Raw genomic sequence first — 26467 nt, 5'->3', positions numbered from 1 at the left:
GAAATTGGGCTGGTTAATCGTTGCACAAAGTAATTGCACTGTGCTCTACGTGGAATTATATATATTCCAATTTAATAAAAAACTAGTTGTTAGTAATTGATTTATACTACTATGTGAGTGAATGTCTAGCTTATCCACTGATAAAGTTCTTTAAATGAAAAGTTCTAATTATTTTTATAGTTTTTAAATAAACGTTTAGATATAAAAGTTAAAACATAATGTTTTCGGTGAATAGGTTTTTGGGATAGGTTCCAATCATGACTTCTTGTCTTGATTCAAGTCCAATTGATACCAAAGGCGACTGACTTGTTTTGGCCATCAATACGACAGCGGCGCTCTAGTCGTATTCTGTTGTTCAATGAAGTTTAAATCGTCTCAGGCTCGCAAGGTAATTTTAATGAACTTTGTCGCTGTTTTCTATATATTTAAATCTTATAGGGCGTCGATACTCGACTTCCTGACTTTCTAACCTGAGCCACTCTGCTATCTTGTTTCAGTATCTTTTCAATTCATCAGAGGCAAGTTTAGACATGTCCTTCTGAATTACATTTATATCAAATTCCATCTGCGCTAGCATTTTCCTATGTATTGCGCCATCGATTTGACACATTCTTAAATTTCACACTGTTGAAGAATTATTCGATTGAGCTGCTGTCGCATTATCTTTTACTAGCTGGGGTTAAGCCGCTAGTGCATATTCGGTAATCATCGCCACTACATTCCTTAGAACCTCTCTGTCCCATTTATTAATTGCGAGAGAACCCTTAGATTTTGTATAAATCTCTTCGTCTTAGCGCAAGAGTTTAGTTGGCTTCATCTCATCTCCATTACTTGTAGCGACCTCTTTGATTCTGGCAGCTTAAAAGCTTCCGTAATTCTAACTAGGGATCTGCGTTCCCATGCGGAGATCCTGGGTACGAATTCAGCTGCTAGCCCTTAGATTCGGATAATTAAAATGATATATAAGTTCAAATTTCAAAAAATTGGAACTCCAAGAACTCAAAAATCCAAGATTCTAAAACTATAAGATCAAATAAAATAAATTAAAAATAAGAAATAATCACCGCTCTTACTTACAATCCGATAAATTTCTTGATCCGGTTTCTTGAATGATTAATTTTATGTTATAATTATCTTTATAAGTGATCGATCATTCAAAAAAAATAAAGTACTCGAGAATCGAATATTTATTACATACTAAAGTTGTCACAGTAACTACCTCAATTACGTAAGTAAGCTGAGTCTAGTTGAGTAACAGGAGTTTTATACGCATTGCTTTTGACGATTCTCAGTACTCATTATCATTTGTAATAAAAAGAGTTAGCATTATGTTACACTGCTTTACTCTTTCTATAAGCATCCAATCTTATGGTGTAAATAAATAAAGTTGTTTTCAGAAGGTAATAAAATCTGCTGCTAAACATTTTTCTTTAGTGACTTTACATAACCTTGTTTTAAGTGTTTCATAAAAAAAAGTTTCATTTTAATTTTCTCTTAGAATTAAATAAGAAAATGTAGGTCTGTGTCCGTGTGTACGATATTTATTTGTATTTACTACTTCTCTTAAATCCAACGATGCCCGAAGATGAGACAAGTTACTTGCAAATGAGACAGAGGCCCTCCTGACGCTATCATAGCTAAAATTGTAAGCAAGCTTAAGAACAAATTTCTTCTAGTTCAGGAGATGATAAGGTAACTTTATTATTATCATGTTGTTACTGCCTATTGTTTACAGTTTTATTCTTATTCGCACTTAATAAAATGCTATAAAATAGACAAGCAGAAGTTGTCGAAAGAAAGCTTGATGATGATTAAGATTGGTGTCATAAATCTTAAAGAATATATAAATAAGAATAAGAATATATAATGTCATAAGATAAGCCTGTGATAAAATGTACGAATAATCTTACTATGTGGAGATGCTCATTGATTTTAAGGTGGTTTTTGTAACCATCCTGCAGCATCCAAAAAAGCTTCAGTCAATTGTAGTGGTGAATCCAGAATTTCTGGTGGGGGGCTCTGGGTTCACGCCAGAAATGTGCTGTTAACTTAAGAGCTTCTTAGTTATACTCTAACTTTAAATTGGATTTACCTTTGTTTTTACAGTACTATACTATATTGTGAGTAATGAACGGAATAATAAGCTGAGGGCCAAAACAATACAGGAATATGAAGGACTTTTATTTTGAGGTTACACAACTTTTACCTATCATCTATAAACTACCTTTACTCCAGTATTTCATTATTACTTCTAAGAAAGTAATATCTTATAATAACTTGGCCATGATTACAGTATCACATTAGTTTCATGGGTATACACAACCTAAAAACGTACTACATAAAATTTTCAAACAATTGATAATAAATTATCGATTATACAGTTTTATTGTAACAGTATCAAAAGTTAAACATACACAGAAATATGCAAATCATAATAATCAGTATTTTTCCTGTAATAATTTGTTAAAAACAAAGAGAAAATTTTAAAAACCGTCACTAAGAAGTATATTCTTTTGAACAATGTGTTATAAAACATGAGCCCCATGTTTTACTTTATAGATTTCTGTTAAATTTTGTTATTTTACATAATTATTTTTAGTATGAACTATTAATACTTCATTAAGGAACTATATTGTTAGTTAGCTATTTTTAGTAGTTAAATTTTCCAAGTTTTGTAGTTAAATGCTGTGTAGTGACCTTCAAATAGAAGTTTTGTGACTATTCGCATACTTGGTATTGCTTGTCATTAGGTGCTTCAATCATTATGTTTACAAATATTTCTTTTTTACAATGCTTGTAGTTCTAATTCAACATATAATTTTAAGTATAATTATAGTGATCAAATTCCATAATAAAATTAATTATTTACTGTGTAAACACAAAGTTTGGAAAACATTTATGTAAGAACTTGAAAATACGTTAGTGGTCTCATAAGTGTTCACTCTATATTTCTCCTCTATCAGAAAATCACATAACATATTTCAAAAATATGATAACGATACTTTCTCTTACCATTTTTTTGATAGTTATTTATTTAAGGTCTACTTTCCTTTCTATACAACATGAAGGAATATGTATTAAATATTCTCTTGAATACACAATATCTGCAACATATTTATGAGAAGACTGACGCCATACTCTTTACTAAACGTAGACCCATCCTCAACAGACAAATTAGACACAAAAATACTCTGATCCCGGTGGTCTTAACTCGGCAACTACCTCAGCTTAACTTTTGACAACAAACTAACCTTCTCTACTCTACCGTACAAAGCAAACATGCCCTTCTCTAACTTTTACTTCTAGTTGCAGATTTCTCTGTTCTTACTCTCTGCAAATGATATCCTTTCCCATCCCATCCATCTATCTTAAACGTTCCCTACACTATTTTACGAAGGTTCTAATGTTAATTTTAATTATATAGTATACTTCATTATTTTTAGTAAGGAATATGTTTTGTAATTAAGTTTGTATCTATCATACTTAATTATTGCTTATATTATTTTTGCAATAAAATAATAGAATTCATCAATACTGCTGAAATCGAAAAACCCCTCACAAAAATTAACTCGGGAAAATACTTTTGTACAATTGATTTTCTTTAGACTTGAAATTCTAGTGCCTTAGAAGTATTATGAAGTATACATAGTAATAAAGTTTACTTATTATGTATATAGCAAAACATGCGAATGACTAGAAACTAGAATCATATTTACTTCTGTCTGAAAAACTTGTTTATTCCGTGATGACGGAATAAATGCCGCACTTTGAATATATCAAATATTTTGCCTAGAGCAGTCATTCTGAGTTTAATGTGGGATGCAAATATGGCTTTCCTAAAATACGAAAATTAAAATATTTTGCGTTTAAAAATCAGATTAATCTTTATCATTTTGTTGCATGTAGTGACTAATTTCTATTTTGTTTAGAGTAGGAGCTCGCTCTTATTTGACGGCACTTCTCCGGTTCATATATTTTACTAATAGTTCAATTTAGAGAAGTTTAGTCAGTATCACTGGGAGATGTCCCAGGAATGCCCTTAAATGAATACTCTTCGTCAAAAAGGAAAGTGAAGAATAATGTTGCGCACTTTCGATAAAATAGGTAGAAATTTGTAAAATATGATTGAAATTTCTAATTGGTGGGTTTTTGGTATTATAGTTCACCTAGCACTTAAGAGAAACATTAAATTTTGAATTTTAATGTTTTGAAATTTTTCCGTTTTTGAGTTATGGTACAAATACATTCAGAAACATACACTCCAATTATTAAAACCACTCTTTACTCGCTTGACAAACTGAAATAGTAGATCTTCCAAATAAAATAAATTATAATCTTATGTTTTTATAAAACCTGCACACTACGATTACAACCCTCTGAGGAAGTAAAAATAACCTATGAAAAATCCAACTTATAAGACTACTATTCATTTGAAATAATCCTTCTATTTATTTTATTTTTTTATTATCGATAAAAGCTATGATTATGCAACAAATGATCATATTTCATGTTCAATGTTTTTTATTTATACTAGTACTTATTCAATTTTTGCCATTGAGTGTAATTGATGGGTTGATAAATAGAGCGTGTAATGTCCACAATTTGCGGTTAATATCAATAATATAAATGGTTTTTGGTAATTTCTAATAAATAACAAAACCTAAATATTTCAGACGATATAACTTTAGAAGAAAAATTAGTATATTATGGCTTGTACAATGGTACAAAATTACCATTACACAAAACTTTTTCATACTTAACAACTAAAAAAGTCGAAAGAATAAAAATAAATTTAGTAAATAATAATTACTTTTTTAAGTACATTTAAATTTATGCTCGTGGTTTCTAATTGTTTTTTTAAAATAAAAATACCAAGGTTATCTTTTGATGTAAGCAAAAATAGAAAAATTTTAGTATGGTTAATCGTAGGGCTAGCATTATGAATAATAATCTATTTTCTGTTCCCTTTTAACAAAGATTTATTGTGTTTTTCTGTATCGTAAATTTAAATTTTCTGTCCAGCGGTTATTTATTTGACAATAGTGTAAAGTGACCATTTTTCACAGTCGTCTTCATATTTTGTATTCATGGGCTCTACGTTGCTGCTCACATCATTACATTCTTTTGTTAAATACAATAATTTTTTTCTTTTCCTACAAATGAATAATAATGTGAAGATTAATCAATACAAAATAGAGAATAATGTAATAGTTTTACATTTTGCGACAGAACCAATCTTTTACTTTACTTATCGAGTGAATTTCAATCGCATCATTTAATTATTTTTACCGCATTATCTAAGTACTCGGGACATCTATGTTTTTGAAAGAATTATTACCATAAAACTATTTTTAAACAACCTTAGTGTAATGTTATTAATTAATAGTTGAATTCTTCTTGAATAGTTGATCTATAGTTTTAAATTTGTGGATTATATGAAAGAGGCTTATATGGTAGATGTGCTCTTTGAGTAAAGTTTTATGTTTACTTAAAAATTTAGAGTTCTCACCCCTAAATAAATGTACAATTCCTTATACATTTATGATAAACATACTTTTAAAAAATGTATAGATGATATTGGCAGCCAAGTTCATGGCGGGCATAAATTACTTAAGTTTGCAGTAATAAGAAGTCAGCTGCTGATTCAATTTCAGACACCTGGCTGGACTCTATTAGCGTGTAACCTTGGAGCAGAGCAAGGGGTAACATATGTCAAAAACATTAGTGAGGGGAAGCGATTCGTGACGAATACTTTGTCAATGTATTATCTTTTATAGAAAAATAGAAAATAATTGTCAAACTTGGGTGTTTTTCAACGTTACGCTTTTTCGTGCAGTTCTTGACGATCAACCCTTATACAACTGTCCTACCGGACAGTTTTAATAAAAGCGAATTTCCAAAGATCTATGAGTACATCCGAATTTGCTCGATCATGCTAGTTCTTACTTCCTACAGTTTGGCAACCAGTTGTTCATTGATTTTCTACTCACTCTTGCTGGTCTACTCGTCTATTTCTTTTGTAGTAATCGTAACGTTTTTTGACATCTTAATTTTCAATTTTCCCTATCTGTATTCTTACATTAGCATTGCTCTTATGATTTCTGTATTTTTTTAGTCTATCCCTTATAGTCTTCTTAAAACATGACCAATACTCTATTATGATTCGTATAAGACTTTTCAGTTGGACTAATTTTCAGCTCGGCTTTAAAAAGTTTCCTCCTTTTGAAATTCTGGCGCTTCCAGGAAAATATTTCTTCCTTGTCTTTTAAATTTCAATCTAAACGTTTGAAAGAATTGCCCTACATTACTGCACCTTCAGTTGGATGGATTAGAACATGGTTTTACTGCAGCTGAAAGAGGTTTTTTTTTTTTTCCTACCCCTTGAAAATCTAGAACGAAAACCTTTGCCTTTTACAAGGTCCCAGAGTTTTGCTGACCTGTGTTTTTTGCGCAAATATCTTTCTTTGATCACCAAGTGTCCGGGAACTCACAACGCAAACTAACGATTGCAAAACAACAAAATCTTTGCTTTGGTAGCCTAAATGGTGACTGTATCTATCCACTGGAGTGGAAAGGTGAGCCCTATTTGTCATCCCAACAAAAAAGACGAAATTCCAGACGAAATTGAATAAGAAGGGCTCTTTTCAACTCATTTATGACTAAAATATTTTCGTTCAAAAGAAAAAATATTTAAAATTAATACACATTGGTTTATTTTGTTTGTAGTAGAAGAGACCATATTTTACAAACAGTTCACAAAGAGAAACCTACCATTCTTATTTAGTTTTTAAACATAGAATGGATAATAAAATGAAAAGCCGTTGCCTTCAGTATTTCCTTTCTATACAATTTCGAAGGTTTAAACACTATTTACATTTAAATCATGTATACACAGGTGTTCACAATCCATTCTCTGCTTGTGGTTTTATCTGAAGTTTTTTCATTCATACTTTTCCATTTTATAGTGTTATAAAGAGTTTTAAACTTAAAATTTTTATTGATTATTCGATGGCTTTAAAGGTGAGATTCATTCCACCTGTTCGCTTATTCCACCGTAGTGTATGTAATAAGAGTTTTCCCTTAAATTTGATCAAATTCGGGAATTAAGTAAATTTTGTAAATTAAATCTTTAAATGACACCAAGCGAAAACTGAGTAACTGTTAATACTAATTTGTGTATTTTGCAGTTAAATAGAACCCTTACTGTAGCTGACAATGTCCCATGAAATTCAGTAACAAAAATCAGATGTTAGCAGAACTTACTATTTTAATGATAACTTAAAGATAATTTATTATTATATGCAAAATAAGTTTAAATTTATGGCTGAACAGAATTTAAAAGAAAAAGATCCAAATTCATAAATTTCGTCATACCTTATTTGTGGTAGGGACTTTTATATAATTTTACTCATGAATACAATAGTTCCCTTTGTATATTTTATCTAGGAAGAAATTCAGCCAACTCAGGAATAAATTATCTATCTTTCAGAAGCGTAGGTTGTTCCAATTCATTCTCTATAATATGTATCTTTCTTGTAAACTGTTTTACTTAATTGTTAACTGATGATTTCTTTAATTCACACTGTACACTCTTGACTACATTGTAGTCGAAGAAGTATAAAAAAGTAAGCGTAACACGGTTAATTTAACTAAGTAAGCTCTAGCTGGGGTGACTTTTCAATTTTATGTCAGTATAACCTCTCAAAACGAACTCCCCCTAATGATTATTGGACTTAAAACTTTATCACGGACATAAAATTTAGATATTGAGAACTTGCTGAGCGATGCTATTAAAGTATCTTTTTATTTATTTATCCACTTCATCAGGAGAGATCTTAAAGTCTAGGATATTCCCTACTCTTACAAAAATAACAGTCTCAACACTCACATTATAATAGAATTTTGTTCAAGGTAATTGAAGTGTGCTACTTATTTGAATAAATTCTATGTCACACGTTCACACATTGTTACATATGACAATATGGACTTTGGATATCCTAGGGTTGAGGTAATGTCTTTCTTTTAAGCAAATATAATAGTTACAATAAGGACTTGAACGACCTTGCTTTATACTCCATATAATTGAATAAACACTTATCATTCTATTTCACAATACTTGATAAGTTTTATTCTAACCTACAAATGTAGTTAATATTTTTCATTAGTACGACGCAAACTAAAGAAGAGTAGGAGTAAAAAGAAACTATATTTTCCTCATTTTCTTTTTACTAGAAGTGTGTGAACAATATTATAAGAAGTACGCCGTTGTAATTTATGTAAAAGATAATTTTTAATTACGAAATTGGATTCAATGAAATTTATCAGATCCAGTGAAGCTAATTGATCAAGCGTTCACATTATGCCAAATAAATTAATGAATATTTATTTATACAGATTTCATTGAATAAAACTTCTTCGTTACTTCATTTATAACATCATTCATTTCGATGTTTTTTTTCCATGCATTAAACTAATGATAGTTGCAGGAATTGTGAAACTGATAGCAGTTGATAAAAATTAGTACCATGAGTAATGATAATTTTCCATATAATTTTCCGTTTATCTATAAGTATCATTTAATCCTGTTGTTTATAAGAGGAAGTATTGGCATATGTCAAACTTTTGAAAATGAGTTTTCTCTTTACTTCGATGAATAAAAAAGAGGAAGGTAATCACCATTAAACGAACTTTTTTCTTTAAGAAGGCCTAGAGAAATTGAAGTTTTATCTTATACACAAAATTTATTGATGCTCTTGATGCTTAGGTTAAGTTGGAATATAAAACAGAGAGAGCGTGTGAAATGACCTAGGGATTACTGTGACCACTAGGATCTAGCATAAGCATGCTCTAATGGCACAAGTAGTACATATAATTACAAGCCCAATGCTTGTAGGCAGGCACCGAAATTGTCTGCGTGGTGGGTGCCTCCGTATAACAACCTCCAAATTAAGAAACCGCGTTCTTGTCGTCACATTGCTTTATATAGGTGATATAAAGCCTACTAGGCATATAATCATCCAGATATATAGACTCATGTACATCTCCTGTCCCTGAAGTGCCCGTTCGGAAAATTCATTACAACTGTTAGAGCCACTCAACTGTCAACTTTAGTGTGGGTCCACGAATGATAACTTTTAGAATTGCCTTCGGCGATGATTTTCTGCGAACCCAGGGCAAGATTGATTTTTCTCACAGTTAGATGTGCAACTGAACGGTTTCGGATTCATGAAACTGTCCGAGCCAATTCATCAGACGAGAGGCAGATGTTACTCATTGTCCCATGACCTACGTGAACTGGCACCAGGATAAGATGGACGCATTAAAACTAGTCAATGTGTGAAATGCAAACTAGTGAGTACTGTCCCATTTGAGCCTGGAATTGACCTGATCTTCATTGTATGAGTAAATTACTTACTGTCTTCCTGACATCAAGATTTTGTTTTAGGTTCTCCTGGATTCTTATGAGGAGACGTGAAATTAGTTCCAGTAAACTGGGTCCGTTTGTGGTTAAAACTTGGTAAACTGGTGGTACTGGAGAGATATTCATGGTGATACCGTACTCAAAATACTTCAAGAAAGTATAAAGAAGCCAAGCCTGCTAAAGCTGTAATGCCTTGGCCACTTCTTGTGAATATTTTCTGACAAAGAGGAAGAAGGTACAAATTGTCCAGACTCGAAAGATTTCCTCTAGGACAGGAACCAATGGCTCTCTTCTAAAATTGTAATTCTGTCTACTAATAGCCTTTAAACATTGAAATTACTCAACATTTAAGGTACTTAACATAACAAAGTAAATAATAAAGTTAATTGCATGAAGCTCAATTGTTAATGCTCTGGACTCACACGCGGGGGTCTCGGATTCGTATTCAGCTGACTGCTCTTACATTTTTCGAGCACATTACTTTTTCTTTGGAGAATTTTCTGTTTATAGAAAGTAAAACAAACAGAGAAAAGGGGTCAATCACACCACAGTACTTACAGAATTCTAAACACTTATTGAATCACTTAGTACTAAGCCCGTACATTTTTTTTTTAAATTTGGTTCATGGGCAAGTGTGATATTTGCTTTATGACCTGCTTTTTATTATTATAACGAACGGCTACCACAGTCTTCAAGGTTGATAATACTGTCTATGAGCTCTTTAATTACTACTTGCATCAACAGTTTTATTATAAATATCATTCAGAAACAAAACTAAAGAATTGTTTCAGTATCTAAACAGTCGGTTTTATCTCAGCTGAATCAGTAATTTAAAGTTTACTTCTCTCTTTTTTTTTCTGATTGCTTTACTGATTTCCTGTTTTATATCTTTAGTTCAGTTTTTAAAGTATTCATTCATTAAAGTATTTAAAGTATGGCCACATAATTGAATGTAATCGTTAAAGAAATTTAAGTTGTAATTATTATTTTAAAAGTACTCTCAGTACAAATAAAACAAATTACCTACCATTTATTTCTAGGATTGAAAGAAGTTGAGGAGGCTTTTATTACTTATTTATTTTTCGAAAACAAATGAAAATCAAGAGACATGTTATGAAAATTATGCTCATCTTTTTGCAAGAACACAATGAAGACGTAATTGCTAATATCTTTCACAGTACATTATCATATATTGTAGTTGAAATAATATATTTTGGTAATTTGAGATTCTATGAAAAGTAACTCATAAATATTTTATGCCCCAATTTGCGTCCTTATTGTTCTCGCAAATTTATCTATGAATTATCTTCTTTTTTTTTTAACTAATTACGAGATGAGCGTGGTCCATTGTATAACACACATCACGAACGAGGTTAATATCAATAACCAAGAAACAAAGACACGTCTTGGTTACAATGTGAAGAAAAAAATTCTTTTGTTAAGACATAATAGACTCACACTATATTGTTTTGGACACCTATGACCATTAGTTTAACTAAAATTCTTCAAAAGTTTAGTTTCCCTTAATATAAAGAAGGTGTAGTAATATAGAAGGTATATAAGTTATTTCGCCACAGTCCAGATACTCCAAAACCCCAAATTTCTTAATATCTCCGTTTCTACAGAATGAACATAAGTATATCTAGAAGAAAACTGCTAAGACACCTTATGCAGAGGGATGATATGAGTACAGTAGCCACCGAAAAAACATGCTTTGATGTTGATGCTAGCTTATGTCGAGAGAATGGTAGAAGAGCGCTTTCCTTGAAGTCTGCAATATGCGAAGTGAGATGTTACAAGAAGTTTAAAAGTGCTGATGAAAGAGTTGGAGTTATGAAATTCAGGCAGATCGCAACAGAATAAGTGATGGCGACATTGTATAGGCCTCTGTTAATTAAGCACTTGTCCATTTTTGAATGTATCATGCTTCTATTAATCAGTCCAAATTTTAAGAAGATCGATGCAACTTATTTTCGAGAAAATTCTACTTCTCATAAATTGATATAAAATCGCGCAACCAAACAATTCGCTCTGGTATCTTCGATTTTATCCGTTATAGCAAGCATGTTAATGTATTCTGGATACAGATGTATTCTGTACAGGTTTTGGACTTCCTTCCATAATCAGAGGTTCACCAATATTATTGTAAATGACTTTTAATCTTATTTCTCTGGCCATTACACTTGATTTTCTTAAATTAACATGTATACTTAAGTACTCGTATTGTAACACTTCATTTTTTCTGAAACTGAATTTTTTTGAAGAAGAGTTTAACATCATCCCACTCTTAGAATGCAAGTTAACGAGAAGCATTCCTGGGCTGATATTAAAATAAAAGTAACAGGCCCTATGTACTTAGTCGTATGAAAATTTTTGAGAAAATCATCGAAACCACTTTCTTAAAAATAGCTAAAAACAGAAAATCTAGTTAGTTGTAAAATTGTATAAACCATCCCTCAGAACTTCTGTTCTTCTGAGTCAGAAGACCTCTCAATAAGCATTTTTTCGGCTGAAAAATTAAAATAGAAATTCTGCACGATTAAAACCTCTTACAAGGAATTAAAGTAATATACCTATAATATACGTGTTCATTGAATATTTTTTATAATTAATTTAAAAACTAAAATTTCTAGGATCGAAAAAGTCTGTTGAAATTTCAGTAAAGTTCACTAAATATAATTCCATCAAATGAAAAATTTATCAGTAAAAATTTCATGAAATGTGTTACTACAATTATTATCTAAAGTGTGGTATTTTTACTATTATGACGAATACTAATTGATACTGACATACTCGCCTAGTTATTTTTTTCCTTTTTTGAGGTCATTTTGTTCGTTAGTTTTTTTAATGATAGAGAAATATATATATGTAATTGTTGATAATGAATAGAGATATATTATCTGTATATTTAGAAGTGAATATATGGAATATTTGCAAAATTATGAAATATTATATCTTGATATCATTATCTTGCAACTTTCTAGCATTACGTAGAAATAATTTTTTACGTCTGTGCACATTGAGATCAGAAAACTGTAAATCGCAACTTATCGACAAAAATAAATTTTGTTAATTTTAATTGCTCTTAAGAAGTGGCAGCCCTATCTAGTAAAAAATAAATAAAAACAGCTGACGGACAATTGAATCATAACCTCCGTTAATCATTAACGAGTAGAGTAAGTACTTCTTGAAGGTAACTTGTGTTTGCGAGCCATGTTCATACGATTTTGTTCACTTATCGTAGGACTTATTTGCTTTAAGGTTTTGAGACGATGCTTTTAATTCCGAATTGATGGACCTCGTTTACTCTCGTATACATAGCTTGCTTATAGAAAAACAAGTTTATCCATCTACAAAAATATGTGATAAAGGGTGAATAAAAAAAAAACGCCAAAAAACATGTTCAGCCAGCAACCTTACATCGTTCTCCCTCATATTTCCCTACTTGGGGTGAGTTCTTTCATACTTTATGATTCGTTCTTTTAGATTGAATGTGTTCTTTCATTTAGAAACACATTTTTTAAATAAAATTTTTTGTATAGGGCAAATGGTTTCTGAATTTGGGCATTTGTGTGTGAATGTTGTATTATGAAGGTGAGAACGGGCATAAAACACCTTTTCTAGTCAACTGATGTTATAAGTGCATGTATATGAAAAGATTTACAGTATTATCAATAATTAAATTAAAGAATGTCCTGAAAGATTAAACTCTGTATTTTCCTTTTTTTTTTTTGGAAGGCCAGTTTCCGACAAAGGAATTTTTGAGGAAAAAAGTGCAGCCTAGAATTGGCCAAGTCTACAAGCATAGTTCGATGAAGGAAAGAATACTGTAGGACAATGTGCCCGCCCATACGATGTATGTTAGATAAGAACCTTGAAAAAATTGTTAAGTTTGACTGAGAAAATATCAAATACAAACCTTATCTTGCACCAGAGACAAATTTTTAACATTGGATTATTCAAGAAATAATTAGCACATATCATATTTCACAGTAACATAAAAGGGAAGTATGTGGAAAGTGATGGGGAAATGTGTAGGAGGACGTGTCGAAAAGGAATAATTGTGAGGTAATCTAGTTCATAATATTAATACTGTAACCTGTCTCTTCAGTGGCGAAGCTTCTTATTACAATCGGTTGCTAAGCCAATCCAAAATATTAGAAAAGAGAAAACCCTGCTTTAAGTAGTTTTGTTATAACGAAATATCACCATTCAAAAGCAGCCTTTTTAGATTCAAATTGAAATAAGTGCTTTGTGAATATTCGAAGCCCTAGCATTCATAAGTGCTAACATCCATAAATGTATTGAGATTAAGAAATATATCCTTCGAATGACGAAGTGGGCATCAAGCTTACCACTTTGAATTCAAAATACTAACATTACTATGAACTTAAAACTTGGTATATTTCTGTCAAAAAAAAACGTCCTTTAGTGCTGAATAGGCACTTATAATTGCTTTATAAGTATAATAAACATACTACGGTTGCTGTTTTTTATTCAACGAATTTTCTCACTTGAAAATTGACTTTGCTAGCAATGAAACTGGCAATTTTCATGCTGTGGAAATGTAACAAATTCAATAGATTATCGGAGTGGTGGAAATATTTAAAATCATGCTATTTTTGACCGTTAGTTGGTCTTTAGTTCTAATCGTACATATTTTTTCAGCATTACATGCTAACCAATATTTTCATGTTAATTGTTATACTCAGACAATGAATTCACCAAGTAATTTCTTAATTTCCCTGATAAGAAAGAAAAATCATTTTCTTTTTTTTCCAATCGTTCGTAAATTAATTATCTTTGAAGTTCTTCCATTTTTAGAGAGATTGATTCTTATGACAGTAACTATTTAAGAGAAAATTGGACTCTATAAGGCAAATGACAGTCTGAAATTGGTCATATTATGAACTCTTATCAGCAAGTAAAGACGGATTTAGATACTTTTTATTTAAAACGTTTTTGGTGAAAAATTGATTCGTGGAAGTTTTGAAATGTAGCTCCGTAATTTTCTTTTCAATATTACTATAAATCTGTTCGTTATCTGTAAAATTAGTTGATCAAAAAAAGATATCCGTTTACCGTTTTTTTTCTTTGAAAAGATTAAATAAAATGATCATTTGCATCTGATAAATTTTAAGTGCCACACGAATAACAACTTCTAAACATCAGAAATTCTAACACTTGAAATTAGTTGTCAACTTTTATAATTGAAAGATATATATACATATATAACTTCAACATGATTTATTTTCTAAAATTTTCAAGTGGGTAATTTATTTGTTATTGATGATGAGCTTGTAAAGAAAAAAAAAAGATAACATCTGAAGTGGAATGTTTGGTGAAGTTGAGAGACTACCTGTTCATTGTTTACTTTACTTTTTTTTTTGCATTACTTGTTTCTTTTTAAGTAAAGCATAATGGGTTCCTGCCAACCTTTTGTTGCTCAGAACTTCTATTTAAACGAAATCGAGATATTTGAGCATAGGTTAAAATTATTGTGTGCAAACTTTATTCACTTACAATAAAATCAAAAGCGTTTAGCAATAGCTTTTATTTTATGAATGTAATTGCATGAGTTTTTCAAATTAAGTTAAGATTTTTTTTTTAAATTAAATTGCTGAAATTATTTAAGTTCTACCATCAGTAAATTGCCTCTCCTGCCTTTTATTATTTTATTAATACTTGAAAAAAATATTACTATCAAAATTATTTAATTAGTGTATTGATGTCTGAATAAGTAACTCACTTTTTCAATCTGGAGGTCTAACTATCGAAGTGTAGATTTAAAAAAGAATTGATGGTTTTTGTATTGAGTCTACTGTTATGAGTTACAGTACAGAAATAGTCTAGACTGACATATTCTTGGATCCATCTCAAGGATTATAATATATTTAATACTAGTGTGAGAACACAGGCTAGTTTTGTTCCATACACCTTGTTCAATAGTTCATTATGAATTTTAAATATCTCTAGTGTAATCTGCCTGAGAGGTTTGAATTTTGTAATCGCCAAGCGGAAAGATTTTCATCGTAAATATATTTCGCGATTCCTCGTCCGTGGGTGGGAGGGTAGTGGCTTTAAAATTCGCCCGAATTTCTTAAACTAAAAGTTTTTCTTCGAACCTAGATATTTTACTTAAGACTTTTCCTCAATATAGAAACCATACAGTCCTAGAAGTAGAACTACGTTATACAATTGATTTTCATGTGAAGAATTTCAAACAAAAGAGATTGGTAAATTTGGCTGAGACGCTCTTCTATCAAGATTAGCGCAGCTATAGCTTCAGATCTGGGATAATAATTAATTTTAACATTAATATAGCTAGGTATAGGACTTTCTTTCTAATTGCCAGGAATGTTTTGAAAAAACTGATTCATTAAAACTTAAACCTTAGTAGAAGTTCAAGACTTAGGACTCCCTGGGTGAGTGTGCGAACAAAAACCGTGCAATCCTTTGTGCATTTCAGCAAAGGGATACAAAAAATTGAATTTTTATTTTGAGTGCAGTTGTACACCTGCGCAGGATGCTTGATTCCTCGATACTATTTCCTCTGCTGTTGCTGCTAGAATAACTACGCTCTTGCATTCTTGTGAAAAGGTATCTTGGGATGAAATAATTAGGACGAGATTATCATGGTTCAATAAAACCTATTTAGGATATTTAAATCTTTTTCTTTTATTAAGGTGAAGTTTGAATTTTAATGAACTGAAATTAACCGATCTTTTTAGGTACAACAGTAATAGTTCTGAAAATAACAGCCATGCAGTTGATTACTTATAGCATTAACATTCAAACGTACCAAACAATCATTGACGGAATTTGAAGACATTTAGTTTATATTATGGATTTATGCTATTATTCATGAGTATGCTGCTTTCTGCTTAAACGTTTACTCAGTCCTTAATGCAAGTCATGGGAATGTACCTAGAGTGGTAAGGTTACTATTTAATTTTTCCTATATTGCTCTTTAATTTTTTTTAAATCTTTATTAATCAAGAAAACATAATCGAAAATTGAGAAACATTTTCGAATACCTATCGTATGTGAAAAAAATTGACTTTGTTAAAAATAGGCCGAACTTTTTTGGATTCTCCTGACTTTGATATTTATTAACTAAGTTGTTATGCGGATCTATAAGTTAAAACTATAGAGCTATTCAATTCAAAACCGTAAACCGAACTGACTGATTCCTTTTATAGTTATAAATCGTGACGCTGAATAGTTCTGTAGATGAAGAATAGAATTTGGGAATGAAGTATGTGACAATCCGTCAAGGACATTTAAATTATATTTTTAAAAACTGTGGGCAGGACTTATAATTTGCTTAGGAAATTTTTTTTAAAGATTTCTTTGCATGCCTTTGGTCATACAAAAATCAGGATACGCCATTGATTTCAGCTTAATTCGTAAATCTTGTTCCTTACTATATATATTTTTATATATTCTGTATAAATATAGAATTGGTTTCAAACTGTTTCAAGAGAATAAATATTTTAATGAGTTTTTGGGTTAGCTGTGTTGTATCGCTTCTTTTAATAGAATCATTTTAAGATTTATAAATAATGAAAACTCTTTTCTGTAGAAATTGTAAGTTTTGAGTAAGTTAAATCCGTCGTTAGAAAGTTTTCAACATATTTTTAAATGCGTAAATCAGAATTAATATTTCGAATTTGTAACAAAATTAAGTATACTTGTACGTTGACATGACGACATAACTATACTGGAATGTAAAATATTCTATTGTTCTTGTCATTGATGACCTCATCAGAAAACTGTGAACATTCTCCCAGCGTCGTTTGTCAGTCTATTCATCATGTATATAGTGCCTTGTCTTCTCTCTCTGCAAATCTCTTCTAAGGCTACACTGGTTGACTGATGGTAATCTTTTATCTGCTAGCTTAAGGATCTTCATTACTCTGTACCGTATCGTCAGTAACATTTACCAGATTGACTGTTATGAAATTTCAAACAATTGCTGTTAATATTTTCTCTTTTAGAGTGCGCTAAAAAATTTCACAACTAAAATGCTCCACAGTTCAACACAGGTTGGATATAGAATATATACCAAAACCTCCCGGTTATGTCACTAAATCTTTGCAGCAACAGTCTTAATAAGGATTCAACACTTCTTGAAAAATCCATGTGAGGGATTTGCACCATATTCATCTCATCTATTTTATTAATCCATTTGATCAGAGAAATAGTTGGCTCTAAATCGTTCGCTTTAGTTTTGACTTGCCCCGGTTTGTTTGTATTCTTTTGTTCCCTTCCCTTTTTCTCTAGAAAAAAGCTATTTTTATTTAAATGTAAATAGCTGCTGAAACTTCTGATTACTTTCGTCTTATTCATACGCCAAAGTCTGGTAATATTATTGCGGAAGTTGTAAAAATTGATTATAGACATGGAACAGGATGATAAAAAGAAAAGGAGAGACCAATAGTGCACAGGCGGATCTATTTATAGACGTATATCTGTAACGGTGAATCATGTTTTCCCTGACTTGTTACTTACAGTCTGTAATGATTATAGTAAATGTTTGCCAGATAATCTAATTTCTACTGTTTTGCCAGTATACCCATCTGTCTTTTACAAGTCTCTCTTTAAAAAGTGCCAGCAATAGAAACCCTAATTATAGGTACACACGGGTTAGTCTGCTGTACATGAATATTCACTTAGTGTCTTCCATCTTTATAGCTTGCCAATTTTGCCACTTTTATGGCCATATTAATTCGCAATAAAAAAGGATAATTTTATTAGCATTTTAATGGTATTTTCAAAGAAGATATTATTAATTTTATAAATTATATTTCTTATAGTTCTTGCTTTATTATCTTTGCTTAGTTTAATTCAACGAAGATCTCCTTTTATTTTCTCTTACTCATAAAAATAGGAATTTTTGACAATCATGCCAAATTTTCGACATTGATTTTAAATGAAAGTCTTTTTAAGATTGCTTTTGTTCAAAGTCAGAGGTATCAAATGATCTCTCCCTCTCTCTTGATATATTTTAGTGTATCAATAGAATTTTTAATAATTTGGACGTAGATTAGATTAAATTAAATTAGGGCGGCCTCAAGGCCTACGCCACCGCGACCCCTACGACTCTTGGGTAAAGCTCTCAGGCCTTGGTTTTTCCTCCCTGAGAAGTAACATCCTTAACCAGACAAGCTCCTCACACTGGCTCAACGCGTGCAGTGCCGTTTCCTGAGCCCTACTCTGCACCCATAAATTAATGGCCGCAGACTTAACATATTTCGAAACCCCAAAACAGGATTCCGGGCCAACGAAGTGTCCCGCAGAGCCTTCCCTGGCCAGTAAGTCTGCCTCTTCGTTTCCCTTAAGTCCTGAATGACCAGGTACCCAAACTAGAAAGACCTTATTCTGGACACTAATTTCCTTCAGCCTTGAGTTGACCTGGTAGGAACTAATTGCTCGTAGAGCAGCCTGACTATCCGAGAAAATTAGAATTAATAATTTGATCTCGGTTGTAGCCTTAATTTGGACGTAGCCTTAATAAGGTTTCGCCTGCATTGCAACAATCGGAAGCACAGCATTCCTAAGGCAATTTTTACAAAAATTGATCCAACATCTAGTGTGTAAGCTTTTTAATATTACGCCTTTAACCACCTAAGGTTATACCAATTTTATCACTGATTTTTATTCATCATAGCACTCATAATTTTTCTATTTTAGACCAATTTCAGATTCTTATCAATTATCAGAAATTGATTCATCAGATTAGTAATGAAAATTTCTCTCATTCTACACTCGTAACACTAACACTGGAGTGTGGCAGAAATTAAGTTGAAATTGAATTTAATCTACATCAAATACATTTTAGAGATAGAATGAGGAAGAACCCACTTATACATCTCATGGCAGGTGGTTAGAGGAGATTTGGTACAAAAATATTAGGTAATCTAATTTTTTTTTTGTAATTAGGACTCGCGTATTAAATTATTATGGAAAAAAAACTTAATATAAATGAGGTTTCATTTACTGAAGATTTAATTTAGCACAAAAATACTGATCTGCGAAACATGCTCATATGTAGTTTGTTAAAATTTCCTAATTGCTGTATTTTATGTCAAGGAATTGATGCAAACCTTGTTAGCCTTGAAAATATAGAGGGCAAAGAACCATATACATTGCAAATTTTTCGCTATCAAAATGAGATACCCAATTTTATGATAAACCTAAAGTTTATCAACCTGTGTGTATATCAAATAGAAGATATAGATTTATTGTGCATTTAGCGTTTTTTTAAGTGTTTCTTTGTTCAAAGAAATCATTGCAACCTTTGTTGAGAAATCTTAGTAAACCTATTTAATAAAGGTGTTTTTTCAATTAACTTAAATGCTTTTCAGACTCTTTACTCTTTTATAATAAAGCAAAAAAAAATTAAAATGTTTCAGATAAAACTGATAGGCACTTTAGATTACAAAGTTTCCGAGAAAAATTGATGGAAACTGTGAAGGACTTTTTCAATGCAACATTTCCCAAGATTTTCTTCAAATTAGGAATTTTTACTGAATATGAGTTTGCTTCTATACAGGTTAATTATAACAAAAAGGGCGTTTAAGGAAAGCATAACTTCTCGAAACCTTTCCCAAAAATTGCACTTATTTAAATTTATGGAAATGAATCTCAAAAATTCCTAGTTCGCAGAAAGTTTTTCATTTGAATTTCCCCTTTACTGGGTGCTTTTCATTACCCCCTCTCCCCCAAAAAATAACTCCAATTGTTTTCTCTGAACGTTTATTTTAATTTCGTATGTATATAGGTATATAACTTGCATGTTTCTCGCTTTTCTTAAAAATTATTTAACTGTTACCATTGCTTATAATAATATTTTAAATGTTGTACCGGCAAGATTGTATTCGTGAACGATTCTGGGTGTCTGATAGTGTCAATATTTGCTAGAGACAGTCGTAAATCTTAGCTCTAAGGGCTAATGCTACAGTCCCCAGCATCTAAATTTACTCTAAATAATGTTTACACTTAATAAAAATAAGGCGTATGAATAAAGTAACCAATCAATATTTTAATAAAGAGATTTGATGTAGATTTAATCTTACTTACCTCTAAAACTAAATTACTAAATTCGCCCTAGATATTCATTTCTGAGAAATGAAATTTGCATAAGATCAATGTCTGTTACCTAATTAATGTTCATATTAAGTATTAAACAACAGGAACGTATAAATTATTTTTAAATCATTAGAGAAATAATCTTTTAAAAAATCTGTGGGGATTTGTAATTTTTAATTCATGGTTAAAAACCGGTCCCTTCTTTTACTTTTTTTTTTTTCTTGTTTCTGCAGCACACTGAACGTAACGACCTTGTCCTCGTTGGGGAAATACGTGCAATAGCGCCCAAACTTATTGCAGGAGAATTTATTTTAAAATGCTCTTCTCGCCTTAAGTCGATGGTTTCCTTGGTTACGGATTAAAAATTAGTTACATCTTTGATAATATATATATATTTTACGTTTTCCTACCATTCATAGGAAAATCATAAGATGTAACTGTGTCAAATTGAGTTTTCAACCAAATGGCAAGCTTTCTAGTCCTAATACTGCAACAACTTATATACTTTCATTCCTAACACGCTCGTAAAACACTTCATGGGCCTTCAGAGTTAGAAGATTTGGATTTACCCTATTCTATTACATACAAAACCCAGTCGTACTGTGAATAAGTAATATGATTCAGAATCCTGACTAAGGAAAACTAATTTCCGTATAAGAATTTAATAAAAACTCCAGTAAGAACGGAATTACAGTAAATGTTTCATTAAAAAAAAATTGCCTTTCCACATTAAAAAGCAATTTTAATTTCTTGGGAATGTATGCAAACGGTTAATGGTTTGGTTTATTCTTCTGACCCTAACTAAAACTATTATTCCGCCCATTTATGATTGATTAAGAATCAATTATTGATTATTTTAAAAGGGTTCTTTTAGTTTTGAACATTTGAGTGGACAGAAATTCTTTCTTTTTTTAATACATTAAAACAAATAAATAAATTAGATTCAGAGCACATTTAGCATATAAATATTTATTAGGATTAATATGTTTCATAAGTATTTGTAGTATTGAAATTTATTCATTCTTTGATTAAAATTATAATATTTGTCAGGGAGGCTATTGTTTGTTCCCTTTGGCATGTTAGGCGAAGTATGTAGGTTGACTAGATAATCAAGCTTACCTTGACACGGCATTCTCCTGAAAGAAATCAATCAGACTCAAAACAAAATAGAAAATAAATAATTCTTTGAAGACATTTATACCTGTATTCTTTAGGAAGACACTGGCTTTAAGAAAACTACTCTTGTAATACTTTTTAAATATTTCAATTATTGTTCTCTTCGCAGATAGTTGATTAGTGAAGAATAGAATTTAAATAAATGCCTGAGGGAACTAATCTCGGTGTAAGAAAAGATTATAAAACGTTACTTTGATGGCTTTAGTCACTTCATTTTGCCATAAGTAATTAATCGTACTATTATTCTTTACAAAAATTTGAAATAGAATTATTTCTTCAAATCTTTTTCTTTCCACGTGGTTGGCTGGTCGAAACTCATTTAACCGCTCTAAGTGTTGTGAGTGCTGAAGTCTATTAGTCTAACTGCAGAGATTTTACTGCTTTGCAGTACTGAACGAAAATATACAAGTGACTTAAATAAACAGTGTTCATAGCATGTACAGTACATGAATAATATTCTCATTTTTTTAAGATCTTCTTTCTAAAATCATAGAAATTATCTTACTAGTTCAGACTTGATGATGAGAAAACTAAGAATAGTATTAATGAAATAATGCCTTTATTATATATTTTTTACATAATTTCATAAAATTTATCCATAAGTACATAATAGAAACTTAACGTATATATCGTACATTTATATATATTGGTGTTTCGCATTTGTCTCCGCCTATTTCACTTTTCTTTAATTTAGGATATGTCCTGTCTCTTTTAGGACCAGTTAAATTCTTCCTAATTTTCATCTCTTTCGTTGCCTGCCTTTCTTTAAAGTTCAAAAGAATTTCGTGGCAATGTAGCTCCACCAGAGCAATTTCTCCTCGTTAGATGTCCAACCCAGTTGAAGTACAACTTTTTCATGAAATTCTTTACTTAGCTAATTCGAAAAGAAACTGTTTGATCCAGGTATGTCGAAAAAAAAATTTTGACCCAGTTATATCACCTATTCAACAGCAAAATTTGCTAGATATAAACAATAATAATGTTATAAATATCAACTTTATTTCAAATATAAATATGTAAAATTTAAAAGTTGTATCAAAGGTTTCTTACAGTAAACTTCGTTATGTTTATTTAGGGATGTTCAGGATTTTAAGTCAGCCAAGGTGTATGGAACAAAGATTAACTTGAAGCTGAAAGTTGCAGTTACTTATATGAACTTTATGCAATCGTATCAGTGCAGATATCTCTAGGAAGTCTAGTTCAAGGTTAATATCCTAATTGAGTCCAAATTTGTTCAGAGAAGAGTTTTAGTGGAGGAAAGCTCGAGGAATTTCAAGAATTTCCATTTTTCTATATTTATATCTTGATTGCAATTCTAAATGTTCTTAGAAAATTTGACAAAAAATAAAAAATTACTTAGAAAAAACTAGTGAACACTGTTTAACACTGACTACATTTATTTGTTTCTACTATGGTTTTGTAAGCTTTCAACAATTGATAAATGTTAAATTTTATTTCGATTTTATTACAGTTGGTTGCGGGCTGTTTTACTTTTTCATACTCCTTTTAGTAGGAAGTATTTACATGTTAATTACTATATTTAGTTGGGCCTGACAGTATCACATTGACCGTGAACTCAGCTAGTAAGTCTTGGTGTCCTTTTTTCAACAATTTATTAATTTAATGCATTTTTCATCTGCCATCGTGAAAAGCTAATTAATGCAGATTACGCTTCTTAAAATATTTATTAAATTCATAAAATAAAGCCTAATAAAGCTCTAGTTATTTCTACTGAAGACAATTTTATTGCTTCTTAGTGGTATCGTATACTTATAAAAATTTACTACCGTTGCTAAAGAATTATAGACCTCATCCAAATAAACTCTTTAATGTAAAATTACACTTTGAAGTTCCGATAATTAAGGCAGCATAAAATCTGCTACAAATGCAATACCCTTAAATTTCCAACACTTTTTACCCAACTTTAATAGGGTAATAAAGGATTGTGATTGTGTTTGTGAATAAATTTCATTTTAATTAACATTACCGATTAGATTTGCTTAACAATCTGCCTACTAGTTGTGAAGCTTTTTTTCTATCTTTATTATTCTGCCCTGTAACTTAAATCTAGGGGAAAAATAACTAACTTGTCAGTTTCACGTTTTTTTGTTCCTCACGGTTTACAACTCTCATCGATAATGAATTTTACAAACAGTGATTTTTACTAAAATTGTATAAAGCAGAAAATATTAAAGCTGCTGTTTTTCGAGCTAAGTTTTTACTTGTTTTGTCTATGTTGATCTCGGCAATCCTTATAGGACCCACATACTAAGCAGACCAAATTAATATTTTTTATTAACTACCAAGCACTCTTTTTTGGAGATACCGCAACATTTTTAGAAAAGCAAGAATCTACTTAAATGTTTCATAAATAACCGATAACCCAGTATCTGTCTTACAAGTTTTGTATTGACTAGAATATTTGACTTCTTCTTTGTATTAGCACTTATGCCTTTCAGCATCTTTAGATAGCTTAGGCCTTTAACGATCGGACGTATTCTTCTCTATTATTTGTCAAACTTTGGATAGATGACTTTATCTGACCTCGCTTATGTGCTGATGTTGTCCACAAAGCCCTAACTTGGTATGCGGCCTTCAGATTTGGTCTCCATCAAGCACCTAATCTTCTCCTCTTCACTTCTTCTGCAAACCACCCCAACTGCTGATTCTCCAACTTGGTGACGAAGGGTTCAGTACCTCTAAGCTGCTCCTTATTGATTCATTTCTTAATTTATCACGCTTAGTTTTTACTTCGACACGATGGAAAAATCTCATTTCCACAGCCGTTACCCAGCAGAGTCCACGATTCTGTCCCCTACTGAAGAAGACGGTCATTTTCACTTTTTTGCTAACCTCTCTTTTACCGACCAAAGTATTCCTAATCAGATTGTAAGCTTTGGAAGCTGTGGCCACCCGATTCAGCACCTCTTGATCAATCCTGCCATCCTGGCTAAACAAAACTCCTAGGTACCTAAACTCCTCTACCTGTTCCCTGAATGCCTCTTCACTTTCCACCCGAAATGATTCCTGCGTCCTTCCAACGTGCATTACTTTGCTTTTACTTACATTCAGGGCCATTCCTTTCCATTTAAGCACTTCGTACCATTCAGTTACTGAATGCTGCGGATGTTCTTTGGAACTCGCTAACAGTACCACATCGTAGGGAAACGATTGAGCATATATAAGCCTCATTCTCCAGTTACCCACCTTTACTTGGGTGTTCTTTTTTTACACACTTGATGTATCTCGTCCATGAAAAGATTAAAAAGCAGAGGACTTAAGCTGTCACCCTGCTTTAGAATATTTGACGAGCTTTTATATTTTATAAAATGTGTTCTGGCAAAGCAAATAAAAATTTCGCCAAAACTTACAGTCAACTTCAACGTTCTAAGAATATAGTAAAGAAAGAAAGAAATATATTAGAGAGGATAAACAAAGTCAAATGTGTTATGTCTATTAACCACAGAACAGATACAAGTAAAACAAAAGATATCAACAAGAAAACAAAACTTAATCAAGAGGGCAGCGGCATGGCATGGAACACCATTGTAGACACATGATTATAACCACGGAAGAGTTCAACCTTCAACGTGAAGATGGTAGCACAATGGAACACGGTCTGTTTCGGTTGTTGCACTTCTTTCAATATGTTCTTGGTACAGCAGTAATCTTTGATTACTGATTTCTGCCCAAGGTTGCAATGTGAGGTTAAAGAGCTATTATCCAAAGGCAATTTTTAGGTCACTAACATACTTCCACTCTTAATGTAAGTACTTATATCTGGTTTTTACCTTCAATTAATCTTATTCACTCCCAGTTATCTCTATGGACAAATACTTTTTAAGAAAATAAAGTGAAAAGTTCCTTTACTTTGCACTTATTAGGTAATTGTTTAATTCTGGTGTGTTACTTAGAAATGAAGTTTTATTAAAATTCGATGTCACTTCCTCCGATTTTTTTATCAGCATAGCTGGATAATTTGAATAGAACAGTTTCAAGATGGCTAGGAATGTGGATGATACACCAACATCCAGATATGCCATTATTTTTATAAATTAAAATCTTTTCCTAGTTATAAGGAGAACGAAAGGACGGGGCGAAAATAGAAAAGTAATAATTTCTTTTTACAACACTATTGGCTTTAGATTTGTTGCCCTCATCGTCACGCAAAAGTTGTCTGGCTCCAAATACTCGCATGTTATGTCATTTATTATTTACGTTCCTGTGTTATCCTTTTCTTTTTTTTTCCTCGCACGCAAGCATCCATTAAACTTTTAATAAAATTACATTTTATTGGGCCGTATAGTTAGGAAGTCCTGAGTGCAACATATCCACCTCCACTATCCTAATCCTATTAGGTCAATAGAACGATCAGATGTAACTCCTCTCTCTCATTTATTTATTTATTTTTTTTAAAGAACTTGGCTAATTGGCTAGATGTTTAGATGAAGTATATATTTGCAATCTATGACGCCATCATAATTTATAAATGATGCCAAGTCTTCTAAGTCTGCTAAACCACCTGCTTGATCACGCAATAATCTCCAAGGAAACATTTCTAGACGTAGTATTTAGTTTTCTCCGTATATCAGTGTCGTGCTTTTATCATTTACTATTGGGTATTTTTTCCTTCCTTTTATTTTACATAACTTTTTTTTTCTTTTCTTTTTTTGACACTACTCCAAAAGTACAACCTGTTTTTAGCATATTTTCTGCAAGGTTTCCTACTAGACAGATAGATAGAACTCTTTATTCATTAGGCACCTCACAATCATT

The 26467-nt window shown here is 31.4% G+C and overlaps 1 protein-coding gene across 2 annotated transcripts in view; it reads left to right on the top strand.

Moving 5' to 3' along the window:
* LOC141456171 (sodium/potassium-transporting ATPase subunit beta-2-like) overlaps positions 1-26467 on the top strand; it is a 44161-nt gene that overhangs the window by 5100 nt on the left and 12594 nt on the right. Inside the window, exons 1-4 of one of the 2 annotated variants that reach the window (XM_074131913.1) lie at positions 9451-9773; positions 12406-12597; positions 12683-12871; positions 13165-13277. The exons of the other annotated variant lie outside the window; for it this stretch is intronic. Coding sequence (XP_073988014.1) covers positions 13259-13277 — 19 coding nt within the window. The 5' untranslated portion in view covers positions 9451-9773; positions 12406-12597; positions 12683-12871; positions 13165-13258. Of the gene's footprint in view, positions 1-9450; positions 9774-12405; positions 12598-12682; positions 12872-13164; positions 13278-26467 lie in introns of those variants that run through there. 2 annotated transcript variants of the gene reach the window in all.

This window comes from Rhodnius prolixus, unplaced genomic scaffold (genome assembly GCF_049639745.1).
Source record: "Rhodnius prolixus isolate KJV_2025 unplaced genomic scaffold, Rpr scaffold_4, whole genome shotgun sequence".
NCBI lineage: Eukaryota > Metazoa > Arthropoda > Insecta > Hemiptera > Reduviidae > Rhodnius > Rhodnius prolixus.
The sequence above is the reverse complement of the archived record's forward strand: the minus strand, read 5'-3'. Positions and strand labels throughout refer to the sequence as shown.